Here is an 18725-nt window from a genome sequence, read left to right on the forward strand (position 1 = left end):
CACACACACACACACACACACACACACATATATAAAGAAAGAAAATATTAGAATATCATGTCCAGGAAAGTACCTTGGCTTGGCTTTAATGTAGAATTTGGTTGGAACCTTCTATATAGTCATTAAACAAATATTTATTGATCCTTTCAGAGTGCGTAAGTGTGATGATTGGGTGTCACACTTGTGTGTGAGATGTGCCTTCCACAAACCTTGTTACAACATTGGCACATTACCCATCTGACGTGAAAAAACAAAACAAACAAACAAGAAAAACCCCCAAATATTTATTAAGCACCTACTTCGGGCCAGTCTCTATTCTAAGTGATGCAAATACAATATTAAATATAACATAGTCTTGCCCTCATAATCTAGTGGGGAGGGGGAGGGGACAGAACGCTAAAGAAATAAGACAGAAATATTACAATGTCATGTGATAAGGACCATAAAAGTGCCATCATAGGCAGGGCCAATGAGGGGAAAGGAAGCTGGGACAAACCACCAGGGCCTGTCAGTCCAGAATAGGATCCAGAGTTTATCTATGTTGTAATCAATACAAACCCCATGTAAACAAGGTAAGCTGGTTCACCTTTCCTGAGAGGGCCCTCCAAATTGTTTTCATAAGACCCAAACCTTCCCTCAGCAACCATGAATACTGGACATTGTGGGAGCTCAGAAGATGGAACTAGGAGTTTAGGGAACCAGGTCAGATATTATGTGACATTTAACACTGGGTATTGAAGGACGGTAAGTAGGATGTGAGAAGGAACAGTATGTGCATTTAAAAAAAGCCATAAGTGTGTAATCTGGGGGAGTAGAATGAGTGCATTTGATGGGCCGGGTGGGATTGAGGACTGTTGGGAAATGAGATGAGAAGGGTAGACTGGAGTCAGATTTTGTAGGGTCTTAAAAATCCTGCTAAAGAACTTGTAGTTTTTTTTTTGCTGATAATGGAGAGCCATCAGAAGATTTGTTTGTTAGTTTGTTTGTTTTTAAGAAAGGAGGCTCTATGAGCCCCCTTTGCTCTGAGTCTTCAAAAATCAACCTATAATATATCAAGACAAGCTCATGAACAATTAATTGACAGTGTTTTTCTTTACCTAAACCAAGGATTGGAAACTGTCTAGAAATTTGGGCCCAAAAGGGAGGTGGTGAATGCAGCATTTTTGTAAAAAAGACTGGCCTTGGAAATGATCTTAGGTAATTCTGGTGGACTTGGTCTGATCATGTCTGAGAAATGTGGAGAGTGAAGGGCAGGCAGGTTTGTTTACATTTTGCCTTGTGTGAGCTTCTTAAGGGAGGCAGCATGGCATTGCACAGTGCCTCATATCCCTGTTGTACCACTTAATCATTGTGCCCCCAATTTATTAATGTATGGAAGAGGCGAGACTGTAGGCTGCTATAAGGATTAAATGAGACAACGCATGCAAAAATGCTTAGCACACTGCTTAGCTCAGGAAGCATGCAAAAATGTTAGCACTTACTCAGTTTAATGCTCCTGGCATTAGCACAATACCTGCCACACAGTAAATAGGATTCAGATGTTTTTGCTAGAATCAGTGGAATGATTTTGAAGTGCAGAGTGGTGGATAGTGGCGGTGGAGAGGGTTCTCCCTCACAACACTCATTCACTTGCTCCCTCCCCCTCTACTGCAGTGTTCTGACAGCACCTCCATTTTATACCCTCAACTCAGGGATATCACTGCTTGTCTAGAAATGGCTGCTCAAGGCTGAGAAGTGACACAGCAACACAGAGCCTGGGGTTGCTGCCAAATTTAAGAAGCACAGATTGTAACAAAGTAAGGAGGGAGGATGGAGAAAAAAAGTTTGAAAATCCAACCAAAGCCGGAAGCAATGTTATTGTTAGGTGACATGACTATGCCTCCCACAGCTCTGGATGGGACAGGCAGTGTGAAACCGCTGGGGAGAGTCGCTGTCAAGTTGTGGTGCTAAAGGAGGAACCCAGCAGTGGGCTGCTCCCTAGGGCTCTGCGCTTAGAAAGGCCCTGATTGGTTTAATATTATGCTGTCACCATCTTGAAGTTTTTAATGATTTTTAAACAAGAAGCCCCCATTTCTATTTGGCACTGGGCCCTGCAAATTATGTAGCGGGTCCTGGGTCCAAGCTATCTGGGATAGTGACATTTTGTCTCAGTTTTTTATCCAGTTTTTTAAATACTAGCCCAGTAGCTGGGCTAGTATTCTTTTTAACCTCTTTCTGGTTTAATTATAAAAGGGCAAACATCATAACAAATTAAATCTGTACAGAACTGAAATGAGTAGTGCCTTACTGCCAGCTCTAGTCATGGTCCCCAGAAATAACCACTACCAATAATTTAGCATATATCCCCAGGTTTTTTATAAGTATAAAATTTTAAATACTGTATTATAAAGTTATATACAATTACCTTGTTGACGTAAATAGTAAACAACACAGCTTCATTTGCAAGAAAATATTCGAGTTTCCCTCAATCCCACTCCCCTTCAGTGAGGCAACCACTGTTAACAGTTTTGTGTGTATCCTCCAAATTTTTTTTAAATTAAAATACTTTATTTTTTAGAGCAGTTTTTAGGTTCAGAACAAAATTGAGCAGAAATTACAGTAGTTCCCACTTGCCCCTGTCCCCACACCCACACAGCCTCTCCCACTACTGATATCCAGCACCAGAGTGGAACATTTGCTACAATCAATAAACCCACATTGACACATCATTATCACCTAAAGTTCACAGTTTACACTAGGGTTCACTCTTCCAAATTTTTTTCAAATTAATTTTTAATCACATGATTGATGTATGAATGTTTTTTCTATGTTTATTAATAAATATGTAGGTTTTCAAAAAGCAAAACAGGATAAAATGGGATGCATATTAAACAGCTTGTTTTTTTGTTTTGTTTTTTTAGCAAACACCTTTCCAAGTCAGTACATATAGACCTACCTCATTCTGCTTTAAAAAGGGTATAGTATATTGTATGCCTACATTATAATTTATCCAGTTTCCTATTAGTCTCCAGTAGCTATATTTTTTAAACAATGCAATGCAGTTTTTATACATGTATTTTATGCACTCCTAGTATTACATAGGATAGATTTCTAGAAGTGGGATGACTGGGTTATAGGATATGAACACATCAAATTGGCACTCTCTGATCTGGGGTTGGACTATACTTGTTGTACACTTTCATCTGAACCCCACCTCTAGCTAGTGCTATGTGTCTCTTAACTCAGTGACACCATCAATACAAGACCTAGCCCTCAGGGTTGAAAATACTAGAACCAGGAGAGAAGAGAATATACTTATGAATAACAATGGATAACCTCTACTGAGCCCTTAAACCATGTTTTGTGTACTTAAACCAGGTGTTGTTCTAAGCATTTTACGAGTGTTAACTCTTTAATCTGTATAATCACCCCCAGAGATAAGTCTATTATTGTACCCATTTTTTTAATGCTTAGGAAACCCAGACACCTAGAGTTAAATAAGGGCACACATATGTCTAGTAAGCAGTGGGTCCAGGATATGAAGCTGGGCTCTTCAACTTCTGAGCCTGTGCTCTTAAGGTCTGCACACACTGTCTCTCCATAGTGGAATGCCATCTTTATGCCAGAGTTTCTCTACCTTGTTTATTCATTAAAACAATGTTCTATCTATTCATTTATTTGTCTTTTCTACACTCTTAACTCTTTGAGGGCAGGGTACCTGTCCTAATATTCACATCCCTATTCCTGATTCCTAGCACAATGTCTAATTTATTGTACATAACAATAAATTTAGTTGAATGAATAACTATGCTTCTGGGAGGTAGCTACTATGTCCACATTACAGCTGAAGCAACTATAGGTGAACGTCACCCAAACAGTGTGGGAGGAAGGGTAGAAAGCAGAATGGCGGAGCTGTGATTTTGAACCCTAGGCTTTTGATACCTAGTCCAGTGTGCCGTCTGCCATGTCCAAGCTGCCTCTTCCTGCCTGCTTCTGAAGGCTCTGAAGAATGGCTGCCCACTTAGCAACCAGTTCTAAGTTGGCAATTTTCCCAGCTACACGTTTTTAATGATCTTAGGGAGGGGCAGAGTCTAAGGGGAGGAGGGCCCCTGGAAAAGAGAACTCCTGGAAGTAAGGCATCCAGGAATAGGTTGTTAGAGGGGGAGTCAGGTTCCTCGGAGGAATTCTACTTAGGAGTGGTAATAATACTAATTCTTTATTTCAGTTTCAGTGTGCCAGACAGCTTTCACAGTGATTCACGAGCATTGTTGCTTTTTAATGCTCACAATCCCATTAGATAGATATGGTTATCTTTGTTTTACATATGAAAGAATAGGGCTGAGAGGCCAAGTGACTTAGTTACATACAAATAAATCTGAGATTCTAACTCAAATCTGCCTGTCCCAAAACCTTCATTTTAAGCATTCAGTTACCCCCAGGATGTAACAGCCAGCAGCGGAGGCAGGCGGCATTGTGAGAAAAAGGCCATAAGGGGAAATTGCCCTTCTTAGACCCTGGGGGACTTTAGCAACCAGGAAATAAAGCAGAAAAAAAAACAGACAGCCTAAGCTCTGCTGGGTTAGAGGTCACAGAAAGAAGAAATGTGATTATTTTTATTTTTATTTTTTTAGCTGACTGTGGAGAGCTAGGAAGATTTGAGACCAGCCATTCTGATTTTTGAATCTGGGTTCCTAGCATGTGATGTCTTTATACTTTTAACCTAGAAATGGCAGAGTTATTTTGGGCACAAAGCAAGAGCTGTGGCTTTAAAAATATGCCACTGTATTTATCTCTTCCGCTCCGAGAGATTACTGAAAATTAGCCCAGCTGTGGCCTGAGGCACCAAGCAGCCACAAAATCTTTTTCCAGATCACTCAACCCACCCAAAGCAGGTGAAACCAGGAGAGGTAGCCTCTGGGGAGTGGTATCAGATCAGCTTCCCAATTTCTAAGCCTACCTTCTGATCCGTGCACCATCTCTTTCCAGCTACTCAAGGGGTCAGAATGCTAGGCCTGTGAATCAAGCTCAATCTGTCTCCTCCCCCATCCCCAAAGTTTCAAGAAGTAAAATAATAATAATAATATCAATTATATTATTCAGCTGAGTAGTCAGTGTGAGAATAATTTTTTAGTTTTATTACCAAAATTTTTATTACCAAATATTTAGCTTTATCCCTCTGTGATTCAGGGGAAATCATCGTGTTATAATTTAAGCCTTACTTTCCTTATCTACAAAATGGAAAAAAAAATATATATATATGCAAAATTCTTAATAAAATGCCTGACCCATAATAAACAATCGATCAATATTCAGTAAACAAATGAATAAATCTTCTGCTGCTCTGATCTTAACTAGAATAAAATATAAGGAGTTGTTACTTTGTGCCAGGCACTGCCTTATGTGCTCTATAAGGATAATTACACTTAATCCTGTAACAACCCTATGAGGTGGGTGCTATTATCTCCTTTACACATGAAAACTGAGGCTCAGAGATACTAAATAATTGGCTAGACATCACTGATTTCTGTGATGTAGCCAGGTTTACCTCTAGTGTTCTGACTATAGAGCTCAAGGTCTTTCAGAGAACAGGGAGTATATTTTTACACTGCTTGTTTCCATGGAAAATTCTTTCCACTGTCAATTGAAGGACTAAGATGCAGTGGGGAAATGCTGCAGATGTTAGCCTAGGTGGCTTGAGCTTTCTCCCCTTCTCTCTGATTCTGGACAGGATTTGGGTTTCAGATACCGTTCTCCTGTGTTTTGTGGGCTGTAATTACATTACCGTTGCCCAATTCATAAAGGATTGAGTAAGGGAGAGGAGGCGGGGCCTGTCCAGTCCACAAACCCCACAGATGGCCGGATAGGGGGCAGGGAGGGAGCTAGAGATGTTTTACAACCTAGTTTTTCAGGGTGTTTGATGGCGGATGTTTTTTGCCTTTTGCTCGGGCTGAGCATGTATAATTATACAATCTGCCAAATTCTGGTAGACACACACACACACACACACACATGCTTACGCACACGCGCACACACAGAGGAAGAGAGAGGCAGAGACAGGAGACATAGAATGAAATAGTTGCTCAAAGCTAAAGAAGGCTCAGATGAAATCGGAGCTGCTTGAAAGGCTGGAGTGGCTGGCTCGGTTGGGGAGAGGCGTCACAGGGGTGTTCCTGTGCAGAAAGCCTGGATGTTCACTAAGAAACCCAAAATCTACAGAGCCTTCCGTGTCCCGACTCTTCCCAGCACAGCCAGACGCAGAGCACCCGCGCGGGAGCAAGAGCCAGCGGTCCAGGGGAGCTGTTTGGTTGGGCCGGAAACGGCTGTAATAATTTAATAGCCTTCGTTGGCTGCACTGACCTAGCAGAGTGGGCGGCAGGCAGGCTCCAGAGTGCTATCTGGCAAGATCGTCCTTGGCTTTAATCAAAATGATGGCTTTTCTGGAAGCTCTTTATTAACCTTAGCACCAAAATCCCAGAGGTGGTAACAAAGGGATGAATGGGGAGCGAACAGGAGGGACTGAAACCTGCAGACCCGGCTGTGCTGTTCCGGAGCTTGCCACTCCCCCATTCACACCCCTCCCCCCACCTCCACTCCTTTCAGCTGATTCTAGCTTAGCGTCTCCTGCCAGCATCTGTCTCCCGAATGATGACAAAACAGATATAATTATAGTAATTGCTATATTTGTATAATGCTTCAGAGTTTTAAAAGGGCCTTCATTTCATATACAGCCCAGGATGAGGGCCTCATAGTTGCAGTAAGACTGCCTCGATTTGAGTCCCAGACTCCACTCGTTAGTAAACATGTGACCATTAGTCCTTAAGTGTTCATTTATAAATATATATCTATAAAACAGACGTGGATACTGGCAGTATCTACTTCATAGGGTTATTGTGAGGAACAAATATTTTATTGCATGCAAATCTGCTTAGTCCAGTGCCACGCACATAGGAAGGGCACAGTAAATGTTAGCTATATCGTTAACCTTGATGTAGACATGAAGGTGATCATGCCCATTTTATGCATGAGGAAACTGAGGCTCAGAGATATTTATGTACATTGCCCAGGACTGTGTACCATTAAGTGATAGAGCCAGGACAGGCCCTCAAGTTCAGAAGAGCAAAGCAAGATGAAGAGAGGAAGAGTTAAACACCTCCAACATTCTCGTGCCCCTCCAAGAGCTTTCTTGAAAGTAACATCCTTGGCCAAAATGACTTTGTTCTGCTAGGGGAAGTCAGTGTAAATCAGATAAACTTCTCGTGGCCTTAGCTGATTGTCCAGGGCAGTTCAGAATAGGGGTCGGGGGTGAGTTTACAAGTCTGGCATTTGCTTCAATCTTCAGGACCTTCCCTGGCATGTACATTGGCAAAGCCTCCAGCCCAATCATTCCTAGTCATGGAGGCTGAACTCCAGCCATAGTTGGTTCAGCATGAAAGAGGAAGTTGGGAATGTTGCCAAGAAGACCCTGGGCAGTGCCTAAGGGAAGTGCCCTAAACTGGGTTATAGGATTAAGTGAAGTGATCAGATACCTCCAGAGGGCAGTTTTTCAAGTTGCAGATCTTTAAAGTATGTTGTTCTGTTTTTTTAATGTATCCCTACCTGTTGTGGAGAAATTAGCCAATATAAAAAAAAAAAAAGGCAAAACCATTTACTGTGATCATCACATTCTATCAAAATTTTCAAATCCCATTGGGTTGTAATCTCAAAGTCAGGGAAGGCCTTGCTCTTCCTAAGAATCCAGACCTCCATCTGCTTGATGTATGTCTGAAATCCTCTTTCTAGGCTCTAAGCGATCCATTCATTTGGGTCTTGACTGTATTTCAGTCTCATCTTTGTCTGCCTGTGAGCTAGGATTCTGGGAGTAGAGGGGAGGGGACTTGTGGGAGGTTCCCGGAGTGGGGGAAGGGAGGCAGCCTTGAAAGAAGAAACATTCCCTTGAATGACCTTTTTCTGGGACTGGCCCTGGGCCGAAAAGGTGTGTCTTCCTTTCTCATCTTCTTCAAAGGGGAGTATTTCTTTGATTTTGCCCCAAAGTCACAGCATTTTATAGGCAAAGCCTGCAAAAGGTTTCAGTACTTTTGGCTAAGAGGGACCCAGATTAGGAGGTCAGTGAATGTCGTTTGTCAGATCCTTAAGCTATTATTTTACCTGAATGAGTCCTCAGAGGTGTTTGCTTACACATCAACCAGAACAGGTTGGGGACAATGGTCTGTGAAGGACTGGAGAAACCAGATCTTGTTCTGCTCTGCAGAAGCTGAATAGAGGAGGACCCACCTGAACGGTTGTCTCATTGATTCTAGGAGTTTAGGCTGAGTCAGACCCAACCAAAACTCCCAGCAAAAGCCAGAGAAACTCAATGACATGTAAAAGAAGCTCATTAACTCTTAGCAGCCCTGCTGTGAGGGGCTCCCTCGGCCAATAGACACGGCCATTAATGTTCTTCAACTCTGCAAAACAAAGATGTGCCTGAGCTCTGCACCTCCAGATGAGTCTTCATGCAGAGTCCTGGCTATGGTTCGAAAAAAATTTCTATCCTAGGTTCTGTGAGATCAATTAAAAGACTGAGGAGTGGTGTTGAAACCCAGTTCTCCTAGATCCCAAACCAGAGGCTTTTAAATGCATTTCTCACTTTTGTCTCGGTCTCGCAGGGTCAGGGCCTGTATTGGAAAGGTAAACAGGCAGATTCTGGCTGAGCTCAATTACAGATTTGATTATCTTAGGAAAGTAGTCTCAGAAAAAAGTATCTATTGCCCTCTGGCCACAGGGCTGTAGTGTCAGCTCTGCCAGGGGAAGCATGGTTGTAGGGGAGAGGGTTTAGGGAAGAGCAGAAAATTTCTTACTCTCTTTCCCTACTGCCTGCTGGTACTTGGACTAAATTGGCAACATCCTTACCCTGCCAAGAGTCACACCATACAGAGTTGCCGGTATGAGACTCCATTTATTGAGCTTTTACATTGTGCAGTCAGGCTTTGCACTTCACATGCATGATGTCATTGTCTTCAGGGACTCCGAAAGTGCCATCAATTGAAAGTTGTTTGATCTGCTAAAGAGCGGGCACTACTGCGACTTCTCATATCAGTCTTTTCGTTCAATCATCCAGCAAGTATTAAATACTTATTATGGGCCAAGAATTGTGCTAGACACTGTTTATACATTGGTGAATAAAACAAATACATTTTCTACCTCTATGGACCCTACTGTGATAGAGACAGAGGTGAAGGGGGTGCTGCTTGGCTAGGAGGGTCATAGAATGCCTCTCTGAGGAGGTTGCCTTTAAGCATAGGCTTGAAGAATGAGGAGTCATGCTAAAGATGGAGGGGAGATCATTCTAGAACAAAGGGAAACCATATGTGTACAGATCTTAAGACAGAAACAATCCCAAGGGGGTGTTTCAGGAACTGAAAGAGAGGAAGGCCTGTGTGGTTGGAGGATAGTGATAAGAGGCAGACGTACAGGTGAGATGGAAGAATAAAAAATAGCAGATTATTGAAGGGTTTGCTATACCGTGTTAAGGAGTTTGATTTTTTTTTTTCTTCAAGGCAGTAGAAAGTCTCTGAATAATTTTAAGCAGAGGAGTGATATAATAAGATTTCTATTTTTTTTAAGAGTTTACTGTATTGAATTATACTTCAGTTTTTTAAAAAGGGAGAAAGTCTTTAAGAAATAAAGATGACTGTGGCTACTGTGTGGAGGGTTACAAAAAGGCAAAAGTAGAAGCAGGCTGAACACGGAAGGAGCTATTATTATAATTCACATATAAGATAATGGTGCCCCAAAAAAGGCAGTAGCAGTGAAAATGGGCAGAAGAAGACAAAGTCAAGGTATATTTAGGAGACAGAACTGACAGGTCTTGATTTATTATAAATGAAGAATGAAGACTAAAGAAAAATGAAGACTGGCTCTGAAGTTGCTGGCTTGAGCATCGGGGTGAATAGAGTGCCATTTATTGACAGTGCAGAGATGCAGAATGGAATAGATGAGAGGAATTATGAGTTTGATTTCAGATTCCTTCAGTTTGAGATGTCCATGAGACCCCCAAGAGGAGATACCAGATAGGCAGTTGGATACATGAGATTAGAGCACAGAGGGATATGGGCTTTAAATATGCATTTGTATTTCATCAGCAAATTTAGATAGTACTCGCATGTATACCTGTGGACATGCTGAGATCCCAAAAGGTGAGAGTGAAGAGAAAGACGAGAAGAAGGTCTGGGGCCAAACCCAAGGATGCTCCACCACATGGGTGAGAAGGAAACTGACAGAAAACAGCCAGGGGGAAAGATCAGGAGAATGGACAAGGACCTGCTTCAAGAAGGGGGTGACAAATGCTGCAGAGAGGTTCAATAAGAGGAAGATTAAATGTGACCACTGGCTTTGGAAATAATATAATTAGTGAGCTTGGCGTGAGCAATGTTAGAAAAGTAGTGCTCAAGGATGCCAAATTCAGAGAGATTAAGAAGTGATAAGAGGAATCGCAGATGTAGGGAATCCAAAACCGCAATCAAACATAAATGGTTTGTCTGGTGGAACTTTCACGACTCCACGAAAGGAACACTGTCAGATACATGAATACTGCTGTGATGTCAAAGGTTCCAATGTCATGGCCACTGGGATTACTTTGCCCAGACAGACCATTACTTTTCCTCTCTAGCTCTGACCTCTACTCTTCTAGAAGTCATTAATATACTTTATGGTGTGTCTTCCAACTAGACTCTTGGGAAAGTCTTACATTGAAAACCCTGTGGTGCAGATTTTCCAAATCTCAGTGAAAATTTCATCTCTCCTCTGGAACCTCCTTTGACTTTCTCAAGTATAATTAATAACTTTCTTCTCTGGAGTCCCATAATACTTTACATGTACCTTGGTTATTGCAGTTATCAAATTGGTTTATAATTGCTTGAGTGTAATCCCAAGTAGATTGTGAGCACACTGAGGGAGGGGACTGGGTTTGGAAAGTAAAGTAGGCTCCCAGTGCCTTATGCAAGCAAATAGGCCCAATTTACCATAGGATTCCATCCTCTTATGCTGTATGGTATCCCTCTATACCTGCACTTCTTCCCATCTCTTCTCTGCTTCATCCCACCACCCCTCAAGGTTATTGTACTAGAATTAGGATCAAATACAGTTGACCTTTGAACAGTACGGTTTGAACTGTGTGGATTTTTTTTCAATAAACACAGTACTGTAAATGTATTTTCTCTTATGATTTTCTTAATTTTCTTTTCTCTAGCTTACTTTATTATAACAATATATTGGGTTGTCAGAAAAGTCATGACATATTTTTTCTGTTTTTCGTTGCAAAAATGCGTCATGACTTTTCCGACAACCCAATAGTATACAATACATACAACATACAAAATATGTATTAATTGACTGTTTATGTTATTGGTAAGGCTTCCAGTCAACAGTAGGCTATTAATAGTTAAGTTTTCACTTTGAGGGGTAAAAAGTATAACTATTGCACTGTGTTGTAGACCTGAAACTAAAAAATAAATAAATAAATAAATAAATAAATAATAGTTAAGTTTTGGGGGGAGTCAACAGATTTCTGACTGCGGGGAGGGGGAGGTGTGGCGTGTTGTTCAAGGGTCAACTATAATTAATTCAACTAATTTATCTTGTGTTTTAGAGTAGGTGTCAAAATACATATGTAGCCAAAGTTTTCTCTAATTCATACACTAAAAGTAGCATATGCTGCTTTTTTTTTCTTTTACATTTTAAACTGCATCAAGTTTTTCTCGAGGGGTTTTATTTTGCCTATTAACCAAAGCTAATTAAACATTTTGAGTACAATTGCAGACAAGGATTCTGAAGTCTCCTGGAAGTCCTTAGTTTGGGGAGTGTCACCCAGATGATGGAGCATGTCCTATGTCAGCTGCCTTCGTTATTGAAACCCTCTATTTAAAAAACTCTGACAGAACTTGGAGACCTCAGAGGTCTGGACCAACAGTAGTGTAGGACAAGCTATCAGATGGATTCAGGTATTTCAGTCTATGAATACAATATAAGTCCCAGGGTGTCTCTCATTGTAGAAAAAAGCTAACAGCACTGTTTGCTCCAGGGAATGCCCCGTGTATAGTAGTTCTTAGGACCTCAGATTGTTTTAGTTTTTTCTTTTTCTGAAAGAGATTCTCTTTATTATTGAGGTATAATTGACATATTTTAGATGTACAACATAATGATTCGATATTGGTATACATTGTAAAAAGAGCACCACAATAATTCTAGTTAATGAGTCACTTATACACAGTTACAAAATTTCTTTCTTGTGATGACAACTTTTAAGATCTATACTCTTAGCAACTTTCAGATATGCGCTACAGTATTACTAATTGTAATCACCATGCTGTGCATTCCATCCCCGTGACTTACTTATTTTATAACCAGAAGTTTGTACCTTTTGACTCCCTTCATCCATTTCACCATCCCCCCAACCACCAATCTGTTCTCTGTATTGATGAGTTTGTTTTTTTTTGTTGTTATTGTTCTTTTTTAAGATTCCACATATAAGTGACATCATAGGGTATTTGTCTTTCTTTCTGACTTATTTCACTTAGCATCATGCCTTCAAGGTCCATCCATGTTGTCACAATGGCAAGATTTCATTCTTTTTTTATGGCTGAATAATGTTCCATTGCATATATGTACCACAATTGCTTTATCCATTCATCCATCAGAGGACATATACGTTGCTTCCATATCTTTACTATTGTAAATAGTGCTGCAATGAACACGGGGGTATGCATATCTTTTCGAATTAAGGTTTTTGTTTTTTTCAGATAAATACCCAGAACTTAAATTGCTGGATCATATGGTAGTTCTATTTTTAATTTTTTGAGGAACCTCCATACTGTTTTCTGTAGTGGCTGCACCAATTTACATTCCTACCAACAGCGTACAAGGATTTCCTTTTCACCGCATCCTTGCCAACATTTGTTATTTTTTGTCTTTTTGATAGTAGCCATTCTGACTGGTGTGAGGTGGTATCTCATTGTGGTTTTGATTTGCATTTATCTAATGATTAGTGATTTTGAGCACTGTTCCACATACCTGTTGGCAATATGTATGTCTTCTTTGTAAAAATGTCTGTTCAGATATTTTGCTCATTTTTTAATCGATTGTTTGTGGGGTTTTTTGCTATTGAGTTGGATGAGTTCTTTACATATTTTGGATATTAACCCCTTATCAGATGTATGATTTGCAGATATTTTCTCTCATTCAATAAGTTGCCTTTTCATTTTGTTGATGAGTTGTTGTTTTTTCTGTACAGATGTAGTCCCACTGGTTTGATGTAATTACGTTTGGTTATTTTTGCTTTTCTTGCTGTTGCTTTTGGTGTCAGATTAAAAAAAAATCATTGCCAAGACTGAGATCAAGGAACTTACCTCTATGCTTTCTTCTAGGAGCTTTATGATTCCAGGTCTTACATTTAAGTCTTCCATTCATTTTAATATTTGTATATGGTATAAGATAGTGGTCCAGTTTCATTCTTTTGCATGTGGCTGTTCAGTTTTCCCAGCACCATTTATTGGGGAAATGTCCTTTCCCCATTGTATATTCTTGGCTACTTTTTCATAAATTAATTGACCATAAATGTGTGGATTTATTTCTGGGCTCTCCATTCTGTTCCATTGATCTGTGTGTCTGTTTTTATGCCAGTACCATGCTGTTTTGATTACTGTAGCCTTGTAATATAGTTTGAAATCAGGGAACATGATTTCTCTGACTTTGTTCTTTTTCCTCAAGATTGCTTTGGCTATTTTGGAATCTTTTGTGATTCCATACAAATTTTAGGATTGTTTGTTTTATTTCTGTGAAAAAATGCCATTGGAATTTTGATAGGGATTGCATTGAATTGATAGATTACTTTGCATAGTATGAACATTTTTTTCTTTTAATTGGGGAATTGGGGGGATGGGAACAGTGCTGGGGAATTGGGGGAAGGGGAACAGACAAGTTGCTGCCGTTTTGTTCTTCAGTCTAGTTGTGGAGGATGTTGCTTCACTGGCCCAAGTTGGCACCATCATTGCACTCTTCCCGGGCGAGGCAGATCAGTTGCCGGCTTCTGGACAGCCGCTCACTGCAGCTGCCACTGGCTGCTGGCTACACACGGTAGCCCATGGCAACCCACTGCCACAATGGGCTGCAGCCTATGCCGTCGCCGGCAAGTCACAGCAGCCCAGCTCCAGGTTGAGCTGTTGTTCAGCATCTTAGCTGTGGAGGGCAGTGTCACTGGCCCTCATATGTGGGATCCGAACCGGGGCCCTCTGGCGTCCCAAACCAGTTTTTAACCATCGCGCCATTCGGCCGGCCCTAGTATGAACATTTTAACAATATTAATTCTTCCAATCCATGAGCATAGAATATCCATTTATTTGTGTCTTCTTCAATTTCTTTTATTAATGTCTTATAGTTTTCAGGATACAGGTCTTTCACCTCCTTGGTTAAAATTATTCCTAGGTATTTTCTTGTATATTCTGCTTTAATCCAGTACACTTCCTGCCCCATTCCCAGACAAAATAATCACAAGCACATCCTTTAGGAAATTCTTCACAAAAAACCAAAATATTTTACTAGAAAATTAGATTTCTGGGCCCTCTGGTGCAAACATCCGCCTTCCTGTTTGTTTTCAAACATTGCCCTTGCCTTCAGGCTTGAAGAATGACCCACAATTTCTTGGGGGCCAGGCCTGTGTAACTTTTCCTGTATTCTACCCATGCAGGTGGCATGGAAGGCATGGGTTGACTGTTACTGACGTTTGATGTTTTGTCTTTCAGAACCAGAGGCGGGAGAGGTGTCCCCTCCAGTCGGTGCTGGTGTCAATAGCAACAGCTGGACCTTTAAATACGGACCAGGCAACCCCAAACAATCTGGTCCCGGTGAGTTGCCAGACAAATTCATTATCCCAGGATCTCCTGCAATCATCTCCATCCGGCAGGAGCCTACTAACAGCCAAATTGACAAAAGTGACTTCATAACCTTCGGCAAAAAGGAGGAGACCAAGAAAAAGAAGAAAAAGAAGAAGGGTAACAAGACCCAGGAGAAAAAAGAGAAAGGGAACAGCACGACTGACAACAGTGACCAGTGAGGTCATGTCATGGAAACAAGCCACTTAGCCAGTTTTTGTAACAAAGGCAGATCTTTCCCATGTAGCAACTCCCTGCTCTTTTCTCCTAGCCCTCTCATAGACCTCAGAAATCTGCAGAAAGTTCCCTGTGTCTGTCTAGATCTCATTTAACAGGTTTTGTCTTAAAAGTTTTCCTAAGTCTGGTGTTAACTCTTTCTCTCCACTCTGGCTTGTTTTCAGAACCTAAAAAGCAGACCCAAGTTTCCTTTCTCCTCCGCCGCAAAGGAGAGGCTTCCCAGCCCCGCCAGTGAGAGGTTGGACTCTCTGCCCTGTGCTCCGGGGATCCTGTCTTGATGACACTTGCAGGGCAGGCTGAAAGGTTTTGAGATTGAGCAGCTTGAGTATCTGTGGCCACTCGGTATGTGTGGCTACCCGGGGTGTGCGAATGCCAGACATTGGCTGGGATGGGCCAGATTAGACTAGTGGGCGCAAGGAGGGCTGGGAAACAAAAACAAATAAACAGTGGGAGGAGTTACCGGGATGAAGGGGAAATGTGAAATGTAAAAGGGACCAGACTTTCTAAATCTTACAAATCAAGAGGTGGCGGCCACCCTTTAGCAGACAAAACTACCCCCACTGACAAGGCTTTAGGAGTACCTTAAGTCTGTTGGCTATGATGTCATTATACCCAAAGCCTGCGTTGTATCTACAAGCCAATAGTTCAGTGTTTAACAGGGGGCCAGCCAGGGCAACTGAAGCAGATCTGATGTGTTTCCTGTACACGTCCTTGTGCTCACTTTATTAAAACTTCTTTTGCACACAAAGCTGATGGAAAAGCCAGATCCCTTTCCAACAACACATATGCAAAAGCAAAAGAGAAAAAGAAAACCCCAACACCTCACTTATGCTGTTTGTTGTTTGATAGATATATGTAAAAAAAGAGAAAATCTATAACTCTAAATCTTTAAAGAGAAATATGATAAAGACAATTCCCCCTAAACTCCCCTCAAAAGAGAATTCAGTCTACAGCCATTTAAATGATCATTGCTGCTACAGAAGTGCTTTAAGAGAATTGTCTGAAACATCTGTATTATACCGGCCACCTGCCAATCACAGCTTTACTCTTTCAGGTCACTCTGGGGCTGCCTCTTGCATGCATTAATGACTAAATAAAAGAATCTTTCTCTCTCTCTTTTCTAAGAAACAATTATGTGCACTTTGAATACACAACCTTCTCTAGCCAACTATATCAAGACCCAGAAATTGAAGACATATATTGTTTTCTCATACATATAGTGAGCAGACTTTTTGATCCTCTAATTCTGTGATTTGTCTTGGTGTGCTAGCCTACACCTTCTCTTTGGTTTCGTTTACCTTTTCTATAACACTCTGAATTGCTAATCTTGCTAACACCTATGATGTTACCTGAAATCAATCTCCCATATGTATGCTGTATGCTATTATACGACTCCTGAAATATACTTACTCTGTGCTTGTGTATGTGAATGTTTATGCAACTATTACCTAGAGTGAAATTTAAGCTTTATTGTTGAATGTAATTCCATTATATTTCCTTTTGTACACCTGTGAAAAAGTGGAGTAGTGTTTTTTTAACCATTGTTAATCATCAGCTTTTGTGTATGTAAGACACAGTAAAATTTCTTTCTTAAATCAAGATGCTGGTGATCCAAGGAATTTTATTTATGGTCAGCCAAGAGCCGTCTCTTGCCAAGACTCCTACTGGCAAGGGAATGGATAAAGCTGTTTTTTTCTAGTAACAATTCTGGAATGAATACTGAAGATATTCCCTGAGGGTGTGCAAGCACAAAATTTACCAATCTGACCTCTTTGAAGTTGCAGAATGCTTTGAAATTCTGATGCTATCTGGAATATCAGCTCATAGAGAAGAATAAAATTTACTGTCACCTTAATGAAGAAATTTTAACATTGTTAAAATGTACAATTTAGAAGTTGGAGTAATTATCTTTTAAAAGTGAACGTAAAAGAGGTAGGAGTCTGTTATTAAAACAAAAGCATTAAATCTCAGAAAAAAAATCTGTTTTCTACTTTTAGCTTCATTCTCCCATATTTTGAAGGGTGTGTAACTCAGCTCTGCAGGATTGCATGGGGTAAAACTTGCTGCCAACACGTGTGAATCATTGCTACATTGTAGATTGTGATCATTTTGCCCCACTGAAGCCCATGTATCTGACCTTACGTGCCTTTTGAATACTAGGAGAATCGGGCTAATTTATTAATGATGATAATGTATCTGTACAGCACTTTTTACCTTTGCAAAGTGCTTTCCAATCCATGTTAGTTACTAGTTATTACAGCTGTAAGGATAAAACACGTCATGTGGATTCATTTTTTATTGGTGCTATTGGTATTGCCTCTGTTATTGCTAATAAATGGAAAATGGTGGTATGAAAGAAATGGTGGTCATTTCTAAGAGTAGGAGAAAATAGAACAATGATTATCCTTAGCTGTTATTATTGAAAAAAAGTTGCAGTATGAAACTTGCTGTGTCACTCTCTGGCTATCTCCCTGGCTTTTATGACCATTACGAAGGCAAAACACCCAATGGAATCAAGAACCAAACTCTACAATATCACTAGAATGGGCAGCCAGGCGGTTTCTGGGTCACTTCCCAGTATACTAGTTCAGTCTTCTCTAATAGGAATTGCAACAAACCAGTTTTTATCACAGGAGCCCTCCAGTCACCTGGTTCATTATTTGTTTAGCCTTTGTAGCTCTCTATAATTGGGAAGTCAAATACACCCCCAAGAAATTAACTTTTATTGAGTCCAGGGTATGTGCCAGCCACTGCAATAGGTAGGTTCAGTTCATGGTACATGTTATGTAACAAATAGACTATATTTTTCTTCTGTAGTTAAATTTTTATGAGCATAGGCTTTCAATGCAGTGATTCTCAACTGGAAACAGTTTTGCCCCTCAGGGGACAACATCTGGAGACATTCTTGGTTTTTGTTACTTGGGTGAGGGGTGCTACTGGCATCTAGTGGGTCAAGGTCAAGGATGCTGCTAAGCTAAACACCCTGTAATACACAGGACAGCCCCCACAACAAAGAATTTTCCATCCCAGAATGTCAGTACCAAGAATGAGAAACCTTGAGATAGAGTGACCATTTAATTTGTTATCGAGTCCATGTTTGAGATGGAAAGGAGATGCCATTAATAATTACTTCAGGATACAAGATGTAGACTGGGACTATCCCAGGCAAACTGGGATGTATGGTGACTACTCATAGAAAGAAATAAACTGGTACAGCTCTGCAACTTCCTGGCTGGAGAACCTTGGGCAAGCCACTACTCTTAGTTTTTCAACCTCAATTTCACCATATATAAAATGAGAATAATTATAGTACAGACCTTATAAATTTGTGGGGAAGATTTAGAAGAAAGATCTTCAAAAGGTTTTAGATGTCTGGCACACTATAATGCTCAATAGATAGTTGTTGTTGTTGTTGTTATTATTATTATTATTAATCCTTTTCGTCTACCTCCTTACTCCTTTTTTCACAGATTTAGCTATTATACTCAGGACACTTTCCCTACTGATTAAAAATGTGAATGAGGGATGGTAAAATAAATCAGCGTAGACTTTGCAATAAAAATATTTTATTCCATCACTTTTTTACTCATCCTTGAAGGAAAAGAA

At 40.5% G+C, this 18725-nt stretch overlaps 1 protein-coding gene across 6 annotated transcripts in view; it reads left to right on the plus strand.

Moving 5' to 3' along the window:
• LOC109393433 (protocadherin alpha-C2) overlaps positions 1–17470 on the plus strand; it is a 186654-nt gene extending 169184 nt beyond the window's left edge. For 4 of the 6 annotated variants that reach the window (XM_019662664.1, XM_019662668.1, XM_019662653.1 and 1 more), the window contains one exon: positions 14754–17395. In XM_019662664.1, the coding sequence (XP_019518209.1) occupies positions 14754–15064 (311 nt within the window). In that variant the 3' untranslated portion in view covers positions 15065–17395. Of the gene's footprint in view, positions 1–14753 lie in introns of all 6 variants that reach the window. The other 2 variants (XM_019662643.1, XM_019662624.1) reach the window with 2 other exon arrangements.
• The last annotated feature ends 1255 nt before the right edge of the window (positions 17471–18725 follow it).

The sequence above is a fragment of the Hipposideros armiger genome, unplaced genomic scaffold, assembly GCF_001890085.2.
Source record: "Hipposideros armiger isolate ML-2016 unplaced genomic scaffold, ASM189008v1 scaffold_11, whole genome shotgun sequence".
Taxonomy (NCBI): Eukaryota; Metazoa; Chordata; class Mammalia; order Chiroptera; family Hipposideridae; genus Hipposideros; species Hipposideros armiger.